This window comes from Lagopus leucura, unplaced genomic scaffold, assembly GCF_019238085.1.
Source record: "Lagopus leucura isolate 7727_CA_CO unplaced genomic scaffold, USGS_WTPT01 200-3_obj-0_obj, whole genome shotgun sequence".
Classification (NCBI taxonomy): Eukaryota; Metazoa; Chordata; class Aves; order Galliformes; family Phasianidae; genus Lagopus; species Lagopus leucura.
Genome location: NW_024962612.1, coordinates 1 through 9,628, shown reverse-complemented (window position 1 = coordinate 9,628; position 9,628 = coordinate 1). Strand labels below are relative to the sequence as shown.

General features: G+C 62.9%; 2 protein-coding genes across 2 annotated transcripts; one reads left to right on the top strand and one right to left on the bottom strand.

Annotated features, from left to right (window-relative positions):
• Positions 1-709: 709 nt before the first annotated feature.
• On the bottom strand, positions 710-4,825 carry TAP1 (transporter 1, ATP binding cassette subfamily B member). The gene is made up of 11 exons (XM_042890796.1): positions 4,707-4,825; positions 4,127-4,229; positions 3,921-4,051; positions 3,643-3,848; positions 3,030-3,227; positions 2,600-2,728; positions 2,322-2,507; positions 1,735-1,908; positions 1,310-1,469; positions 1,103-1,239; positions 710-949 (listed from the first exon to the last, which is right to left on the bottom strand). Exons 1-11 carry the CDS (start codon positions 4,795-4,797, stop codon positions 716-718), a joined length of 1,749 nt encoding a protein of 582 aa, XP_042746730.1. The 5' UTR covers positions 4,798-4,825; the 3' UTR covers positions 710-715.
• A 178-nt stretch (positions 4,826-5,003) lies between these two features.
• LOC122190706 (antigen peptide transporter 2-like) lies at positions 5,004-8,690 on the top strand. The gene is given in 11 exon segments (XM_042890795.1): positions 5,004-5,041; positions 5,262-5,512; positions 5,514-5,962; positions 6,377-6,507; positions 6,578-6,783; positions 6,997-7,194; positions 7,269-7,397; positions 7,508-7,870; positions 7,938-8,097; positions 8,164-8,300; positions 8,377-8,690. Coding segments are annotated over 10 exon segments (2,106 nt in total). The 5' UTR covers positions 5,004-5,041; positions 5,262-5,359; the 3' UTR covers positions 8,557-8,690.
• The last annotated feature ends 938 nt before the right edge of the window (positions 8,691-9,628 follow it).

Here is a 9,628-nt window from a genome sequence, read left to right as displayed (position 1 = left end):
TCTGGTTTTCCCAATGCCATCCCTGTGTGCTGGGATCTCCTTGCTCCCCCTCCCCGCTGTCCCTGCATCTATTCCCCCTGTGCCCCCAGCTGGGTGTCCTGCAGTATTTCTTCCCTGCCCCCATCCTGCTGCCTCTCTAATCCTCACCCTTGCTCACTCCGCATCCCTCATCCCTCCCTTCCCCAAATTTGTGTCCCTGCTGTGCCCCTCTCCCTGGGGTTCTGTGTACTCCCCACATTGTACCCTACACTCAAATAAATTTGGTTGTTCTGCTGCCCTCCAGCCCTCTCCTGGTTTCTTTCCCCCTGTCTGGGCGTTGTTGGGGGCTCTGATTATTCCACTGAGGGCGTGGGGAGTCTGGGGGACCCTCACTCTCCCTGCACTTCCTATAGCCCCAGGATTCTCCACCATGAGATCCCAACACAACACCCCTGGGTACAAACATGCAGCTTTATTCCCAGTTCTGTGTCACACCCCCGGCCTGCTGGCACTCAGTGACACTGCTGTCTGTGCAGTGGCCGTTGTGTGTCATACAGCAATGATATGGCAGTGCGCCCGGCTCAGCATCCGTGTGTCCATGGCACAGCTCTTGTGGTCCCTTGTCGCTGTCCTGGTGTCCCCACCTCCACCCCCAGTGTCCCCATTCTCAGTCCCAATGCTCAGTGTCCCCATCCCACCTCCCCCTGCCGTCCCCATCCATAACTCCTGCTATCCCTCATCCCCACTCCCTCTGTTCCCCTCCCCTGGTGCTCCCTGTTGTCCCCAGTCCTGCAGCAGGTGCCACGTGGGGCTTCCGGGGTGCAGCACCTCGTGGGGGGGGTCCCTGCTGGCGCACCTCTCCCCCATCCAGCACAGCCACCCGCTGTGCCCGTGCTGCCAGGGCTGCCCGGCCCGTCACCATCAGCACTGCACGCCCCGACCCTCTGGCTGCAAGGATCTCCTGTTCCACCTATGGGAGGAGAACTGGTCAGTGGGACATCCCCAGCCACAGCTAGGGACTGAAGGCCTCCGGGAGTGGGGACCAAGGGGAACGGAGTGCAGACTGAGGTAACGCAGGGCTGAGGGGGATGTGGGGACATGGAGGACATGGGGGACATCCCACCTGCTGCTGGCACTCAGTGTCCAGGGCGCTGCTATGCTCGTCGAGGATGAGGATGCGGGGGTCCCGCAGCAGCGCACGGGCAATGGCCACCGCCTGCCGCTGCCCCCCGGAGAGCTGTCCTCCCAACTCGCCCACCTCTGCGGGGATAGGGGGTCAGGATGGGAGGGAACCCTACAGGGGGCACGAAATGGAGCAGGGACACCGTACCTGTGTCGTAGCCTTGGGGAAGGCGGGTGATGAAGTTGTGGGCTCCCACCTTGCGGGCAGCTGCTGTCACCTGCGCCCGGCTGCAGCACCCCAACCCATAGGAGATGTTGGCATGGAGCGAGCGGGCAAAGAGCAGCGGCTCCTGGGGGACCACAGCCACCTGCAGTGGGAGGAACAGTGGGGACACGGCGGGGATGCAGCAGTGGAGGTGATGGGGATGGCTGGGGATGTATCAGGGACACCTGAGGACATGGCTGGGGACACAGCAAGGATGGCTGGGGACTTGGCTGGGACACTGGGGAACACGATGGTGATGGCTGGGGACCCAGACGTCTGGTGACCCAACGAGGATGCCTGCTGATGTGCAGTGACGCTTGGTGACCCACGGGGACAACCAGGAGCCATGGGGACATGCAGTGACTCACCTGGCGGCACAGGTAGGAGTGCTGGTAGCTGGGGAGGGGGTGGCCATCCAGCAGCAGGCGCCCGGCCGTGGGCTGGTGCAGGCGTGACACGAGGGCCACCAGAGTGCTCTTCCCTGCACCCGGGGGTCCCAGCAGCGCCAGCACCTCCCCTGGGCGCAGCTCCAGCGATACGCCCTGGGGACACAGATGTCACACCCATGGTGTCCCTGTACCCACCCCTTCATGGCCCCAAGGCCTTCCTGCTGTGTCCTTCTGTCCCTGTTCCCCCCCCCCCCCCCCCGATCTCGTTTTGTTTCCACACCTCTGCTATCACATCTACACACCATGCCCTCCCCACCATGTCTCTGTGTCACTCATCATGTCCCCGTGCCACATCCCCACCATGTGCCATGTCCCTGCGCCCTCAATGCCACGTCCTCGTGTTCCTCTGCGACACCCCCATACCATCCTTGTTGTATCTCCTTGTGTATCTCCTTGTTTCATATCCTCACGCCCTGACCATCATGTTCCTGTGCCCCTGTATTACACCACTGTGTCCCCACACCTGTCACACTGTCCCACCACGTCCCCATGTCCCCTGTGCCCACCTTGAGGACGGGCTCCTGGCGTCCAGGGTAGGAGAACCAGACGTCCTCCAGCTGGAGGTGGCCCTGCAGGTCACTGGGTGCCATTGTCCCCGAGGGTGCAACCTGTGGCTCCCGGTCCAGGAACTCAAAGATCTTCTCCGAAGAGCCCACAGCCTTTGTCAGTGTGGGGTAATAGCGGAGCAGGACCTGGGGACAGCGCGGTGATACAGCCAGGAGGGCAAGGGGATGTGGCGGGGGGACATGGGGACACGGGGACGTGGGCATCCCCTCTGGCTCACCTCCACAACATCAGTGAACTGCATCTGGTAGAGGAGGAAGGTGACAAGGTCCCCAGTGCTGACGGTCCCTGCAGCCACCAGCTGCCCCCCATAGTAGAGGATCCCCACCTTCAGGGCCAACGCTGAGAACTGAGGATGCCATGAAGTCACCAGGGGACACCTCCCCATGGGACACCAAGTTCCCAGCCCCACTCTGTCATCTCCCCATGCTGTCAATGTTGTGCCTGCCACATCCAGATGTCCCTGTGCCATCATATCCACATCCCACAGTCCCCATGCCATCATATCCCCTGCCACCCCTGTGCCATTATGGCTCCCAGCCCCTCAGCATGCTGTCTCCATCTCCTGACATCTCAATGCCATCACATCCCCACGTCCCCCAACCCCATCCCATCAAATCCCCGTGCTATTGAGCCACTCCATCCCATACACCGCTGGTCCACACAGAGACGGTGTAGAGGGCCACATCCTTCTTCTCCAGGCGGTGGCTCTGCTGCAGGCGCTGCCGGTAGTGCGCAGCCGCCCCGTCCTCGTTGGCGAAGCTGCGCACGGTGGCCATGGCTTGGAAAGTCTCCACTGCCACCTCGCTGGCCCGGGCCTGCGCCTTCTGCATCTGTGGTGCCAGGGCCTGGGGACAGCAGTGTCACTGCAGGGCGGGTGGAAGGGGAATGGGGGCTGGGGAGGGGACAGTGCATGAATGGTGGTAGAATGAAAAGGATGGAGGGGACCTAAAGGGGATGGTGGGCGCGCAGAGGTGGGGATGTGCAGAGGACAGTACTGATGTGGAGGAGACAACAGTCACACATAAGGAATAGTGAGCACATGGCAGGGATAGCGGACACATGGAACGGGCAGGGGGGCACGTGGAGGGACAATGGTCACACAGAGGGGACAACAGGCAGGAGGATGGTGGGTACATGGAGAGGACAATGGGCACATGGAGAGGACAATGAGTATGTGATGGTGACACCGGGCACATGAATGGTACAATGGGCAAGTGGTGGTGACCAAAGGCACGTGGAGGTGCAGACAGCAGCCCATACCTGCCTGAAGTGCCCCACAGCCCTGGGCAGGGCCAGCAGCAGCGGCAGCGCCAGCGCGGTGAGCAGCGCCATGCGCGGGGACAGCCAGGCCATGGTGGCGAAGAGGCAGACGCCGCGTGCCAGATACCAGAGCAGGAGGCTCAGCGCCTGGCCCAGCGCCTCGCGCACATCCTCCGCGTCCCGTGTCACCCGCGTGGCCACATCCCCTGCCGGGTGACAGCACCGTCAGTGCCACCTGAACTTATCCCCATGTCCCCTCCCAGCCCGGTGCCCCTCACCGGCCCCGTTGGCACGCAGCTCGGCGATGTCCTGCCGCAGGACGGCAGCGAAGACACGGCGCTGCAGGCGGCTCTGTGTGCGGCTCAGCGTCCCCACGAAGGTCACATCGCACACCAGCTCAGTGACAGCACTATGGTGGCAGTGAGGTGTCAGGGGATCCCGTGCTGCCCTCTGCCCGCACCGTGGCCCCCCCCCGTGCCAATACCTGCTGAGGCCCAGCAGCACCATGGGTAGGATGGCCGCCAGCTCGTCCTCGCGGGCCACCCAGTCGCTGGCATGTCCCATGTAGTAGGGCACAGCCATCTCGCCTGTCACCGCAGCAGGGTCAGGGCACGGGGACCCCCCAAGGGACGGTGCCCTGGAAGTTCTGTGCTGCACCCCCAGTTTGGTGCTGCACCCCCAAATCTCAGAGGGGAACCCCCAAAGTGCTGCTCTCCAGTTGGCTGCACCCCCCCACCCCACCCCAATCCCATCTCCATCCCCACTCCATCACATCCCCATTCCCACCCCATCTTCAGTCCCCATTCCATCCCCATCCCAAACCCAGACCCAGTTCCCATTCCTTTCCCTATTCCCATCCCCTCCTACCCAATCCCAGTTCCAAACCCACACCATTCCCATTCCATCCCAACCCCATTCCCATTGCCCACCCCATTCCATGGCTATCTCCATCCCCATCCTATCCCATCCCCATCCCCACCCTTACCCCCATCCCCACTACAACCCCATCCTCATTCAAACCCCAATCCCACTCCGATCCCACCCCCACTCCCCCCGCCCCGTACCCAGTGCCGAGGCCGCCATCAGACCAATCACCGCGGCGCAGCGCCGGCGCTCGGGGCTCAGCGAGAGGAGGAGGCGGCGACCCGCGCCCATCGCTCCTGTCGCGACCCCGATCCCACTCCGGCCTCGATCCCAATGCCCGGCAGCGGCCGCAGCTTCTCGGAAACCAGAGCGTCGCTCATTGGCTGAGGCCGTGCAGCAGCGGCGCCGCTCATTGGTCGAAGCGGTGTTGCATCATCAGTTGCCAGGCAAGTCGGAACACGGCAGTTTGGAGAGGGGCGGGGAAATTGAAAATGAAAGTAACGGCGGAGCGGGGAGGGGATGGAGAGCGGCGGCGGTGAGGGGCCGGAGGGGGCTGGAGGGGGTTGGTAGGGGCTGATGGGGACTGGTGGGGACTGTCGAGGGGCTGGCGGGGAACGGGTGGGGACTGGAGGGGTTTGGTGGCCACTGGAGGGGGCTGGAGGGGTTCGGTGGCTGCTGGTGTGTGCGCCAGGCGGGTCCGTGGGGAGCCGGGCTGGAACGGGGGGCCATTCTCAAAGCACTGCTGTGTGTTCCAGGTGCTGAGGGGAGCTGAGAACCCGCGTCAGGAGCACCCCGGGGAGCCCACCTGGTCCTGCTGTGCATCAGAGGCTCTGGGGGTCCCCACCCCGCAGCCATGGTGATGCAGCCCCACGTTCTGTGCCTGTCATGCACGCTGCTCCTGGCCGACCTGGCCCTCATGCTGGCCCTGGCCCACTTCTTCCCAGCACTGGCTCAATTGGGCCGGGTGGGCTCCTGGCTGGAAGCTGGGCTGCGCCTTCTGGTGCTGGGGGGGGGCCGGGCGGCTGCTGGCCCCCAGTGGACCTCACGGGGCTGCGGTGCTGCTGAGTCTGGGCCCGGCCATCTTCCTGACCCTACGGGGCTACGTGGGGCTGCCTGGAGCCGCCCCGGTGCTGCTGGCCACAGCCACGCCGTCCTGGCTGGTGCTGACCCACGGGACAGCCGTGGTGGCATTGCTCACCTGGAGCCTCCTGGTCCCCAGTGTAGCTGTGGGGGCGAAGGAGGCAGAGGCCTGGGTGCCCCTGAGGCGGCTGCTGGCCCTCGCCTGGCCCGAGTGGCCCTTCCTCAGCTGCGCCTTCCTCTTCCTCGCCTTGGCTGCGCTGGGTGAGACCTCAGTGCCTTACTGCACCGGGAGGGCCCTGGATGTCCTCCGCCATGGGGACGGCCTCGCCGCCTTCACCGCTGCTGTTGGCCTCATGTGCCTGGCCTCTGCCAGCAGGTAGGGACCCCACATCCCTCCACAAAATCTCATCCACCATCAGATGGGCTTGAGGGTCTCTTTCCATTCCTGGTGGTCATTTGATTGCTTTTGAGGTCTCCATTCACTCTTGGTGGTAATCTAAGAGCATCTGGGGTCTTCATCCCCAGATTTGGCCAACCCCTATTGATTGTGTAGTGAATTTAGGCACCTCTGTCCCTAGACCCACCAACTGCTCATTGTTGTCTGATGGCTTTTAGGGTCTCCATTCCCAGACCCCTTCCAACCCTACTGGGTTTTGGGGTCTCCATTGACCTTCGGTGGTTGTTTGATGGGTTTGGGGCTCTTTGTTGGCTCTTAGTGATTGTCTGAAGAGTTCTGGGCTCTCCACTGACCCCTGATGGGTTTTGAGTTCAACTCCCAATTCCTTCCCAGCTCTCTGTTTGCCGGCTGCCGTGGTGGTCTCTCCACCTTCATCAGGTTCCGCTCTGTTTTGCGCACCCGTGACCAGCTCTTCTCCAGCCTGGTGTACTGGGACCTCGCCTTCTTCCAGAAGACCACAGCAGGTACAGACTGGGGGGCACTTTTGTCCCTGTCCCCACGCCATACCCCAGCTCACCCCGTTCAACCCCGCAGCTGAGTTGGCCTCCCGTCTGACCACCGACGTGACGCTGGCAAGCAACGTGTTTACACTCAACATCAACGTCATGCTGAGGAACCTGGGGCAGGTGCTGGGGCTCTGTGCCTTCATGCTGGGGCTGTCCCCACGCCTGACGATGCTGGCGCTGCTCGAAGTGCCACTTGCCATCGCAGCGAGGAAAGTCTACAACACCCGGCACCAGGTGATGGCAGGGGTTGGGATGGTGGGGACGGGGTGGCAGGGATGGATACAACAGCAGTGGGATGGGAACAGTGGGAAGAGCAGGAGAGCAGGATGGGGATCGTGGGTCCAGCACAGCCAGTATGAGATGGCAGAAAACAGCAGGGCAGGAATGGGAGTGGGATGGCGAGGACTTGGCCATGCCATGCGTGCTGACAGCCACTGTTCCCCCCAGCTGCTGCAGCGGGCTGTGCTGGATGCAGCGGCCGACGCTGGAGCGGCAGTGCAGGAGTCCATCTCTTCCATTGAGACAGTACGAGTCTTCAATGGTGAGGAGGAGGAGGAGCACCGCTACAGGCAGGCACTGGACAAGACCCTGCAGCTGCGGGACCAGCGGGACACAGAGAAGGCCATTTTTCTCCTCATCCAGCGGGTGAGGCTGGCATGAGGAGACATCCTGGTGTCTGTGTGGGATGGGGACATCCCCGCTCAGCCCCATCCCTGCAGGCGCTGCAGTTGGCCGTGCAGGCTCTGGTGCTGTACTGTGGGCACCAGCAGCTCCGCGAGGGGACCCTCACTGCTGGCAGCCTCGTCGCCTTCATCCTCTACCAGACTAAGGCTGGCCGTTGTGTGCAGGTGAGGTCGGGGGCAGTGCGTCCTCTGCCACCGGATCCCCATGATTGTGGCCACGTCCTCGTGTTCCCACCGTGGGTGTTGTGCCTGGGGGTCACAGCTGTGCCATGCAGGCGCTGGCGTATTCCTATGGTGACCTTCTGAGCAACGCGGTGGCCGCCTGCAAGGTCTTCGATTACCTGGACCAGGAGCGAGCTGTGGGCACTGGTGGCACCTACGTGCCCACCAAGCTGCAGGGCCACATCACCTTCCATCGCGTGTCCTTCGCCTATCCCACTCGCCCCGAGTGCCTCGTACTGCAAGATGTCACCTTTGAGCTGCGCCCTGGTGAGGTGACAGCGTTGGCAGGGCTGAATGGCAGCGGGAAGAGCACCTGCGTGGCACTGCTGGAGAGATTCTATGAGCCCAGGGCTGGGGAGGTGCTGCTGGACGGGGTGCCGCTGCGGGACTATGAGCACCGCTACCTGCACCGCCAGGTGAGGGGCAGGGGGGAGCTGTGCCCACACCGAGTGGTGCTGGGTCTCAGCATCTTCCTTGGGGCAGGTGGCACTGGTAGGGCAGGAACCCGTGCTTTTCTCTGGCTCCATTCGGGATAACATTGCCTATGGGATGGAGGACTGCGAGGAGGAGGACATCATAGCAGCTGCGAGGGCCGCGGGCGCTTTGGAGTTCATCTCTGCCCTGGAGCAAGGCTTCAGCACCGGTGAGTGCAGGGAGCGGGGGAGGGACCCGGGTGTCTGAGCACACTCATCCCCACGCCGTCCTGCAGATGTAGGGGAGAGAGGAGGGCAGCTGTCGGCGGGGCAGAAGCAGCGCATCGCCATCGCCCGCGCTTTGGTGCGGCGTCCCACCGTCCTCATCCTCGATGAAGCCACCAGCGCTCTGGATGGGGACGGCGATGCGGTGGTGAGCACTGAGCAGCGTGCAGGGGGGAAGGTCCGGCCCTACAGTGCGTGCTGATGGGCAGCTGTGCGTCCTACAGCTGCAGCAGTGGGTGCGGAACGGGGGGGACCGGACGGTGCTGCTCATCACCCACCAACCATGGATGCTGGAGAAGGCTGACCGCGTTGTGGTGCTGGAGCACGGCACGGTGGCCGAGATGGGGACACCCGCTGAGCTGAGGACCTGCGGTGGACCCTACAGCCGGCTGCTACAGCGCTGACAACCATAGGGCAGCTGGAGTGGGATGCGATGGGATGCGGGGAGCAGTGGCTGGCTCTGCTCCCGGCTGCAGGACGGGAAGCGTGGGGTGCTCTGGGATTTGCATGGAATAAAGTGGAGATGCTTTGTAGAGGAGCGAGTTGGGATGTGGGGTGTGGGCAGCTCAGCCTCAGTGCATGGTTGGTTATGGAAGCTGAGTGTTTGCCTTCAAAATGTGGTTGGAGCAGCACTGTACGCTATGGGGGGGAGACACGGCTCAACCCAAAGTGGGACAGTTTCCAGCCATGTATCTGCATGAAAACCATGCAGATACCACAGGGAGTGTGAGGGTGAACGCAGGGGGAGGAGGGAGCAGCAGTGTGTGATGGAGTGGTGAGTAAAGAGTGTGGAGTGGGCAGAGGAGGGATGAGGGGAAGGGGTAAGTAATCAGCGTGGGGCCACATCTGTGCCCAGAGGAGCTGAACTGGGACTTGTCCCCCTGGCCCCCCCCACGCCATCCCCAACCACGGCCCAGAGCAGCCTGCAGGCAGGCTGAGTACAGGTCTGCAGGGCCACCTCCAGCTGGAGGACGTCTGGATCTCCTATACCAGGCCAGCGGTGTGACACAGAACCGGGAATAAAGCTGCATGTTTCTGCCTGGGTGTGTTGGGATCTCAGGGTGGGGAGTCCCAATGCTATAGGAAGTGCAGGGAGAGTGAGAGACCCCCAGACCCTCCGCTATGCCCCCCCAGTGGGAAGAGCAGAGCCCCCAGCAACTCCCAGCTGAGGGGAAAGAAACCAGGAGAGGGCAGGAGGGCAGCAGAACAATCATATTTATTTCAGCGTAGGGCACAATGCTGGGGGACACAGAGCCGCAGGGGGAGGAGGCACAGCAGGGACATGAGAGCTTGGGGAAGGGAGGGATGAGGGATGTGGAGTGGGCAAGGGTGAGGATTAGAGAGGAAGCAGGATGGGGGCAGGGAGGAAGTGCTGCAGGACACCCAGCTGGGGGCACAGGGGGAATAGATGCAGGGACAGCGGGGAGGAGGAGCAAGGAGATCCCAGCACACAGGGATGGCATTGGGAAAACCAGA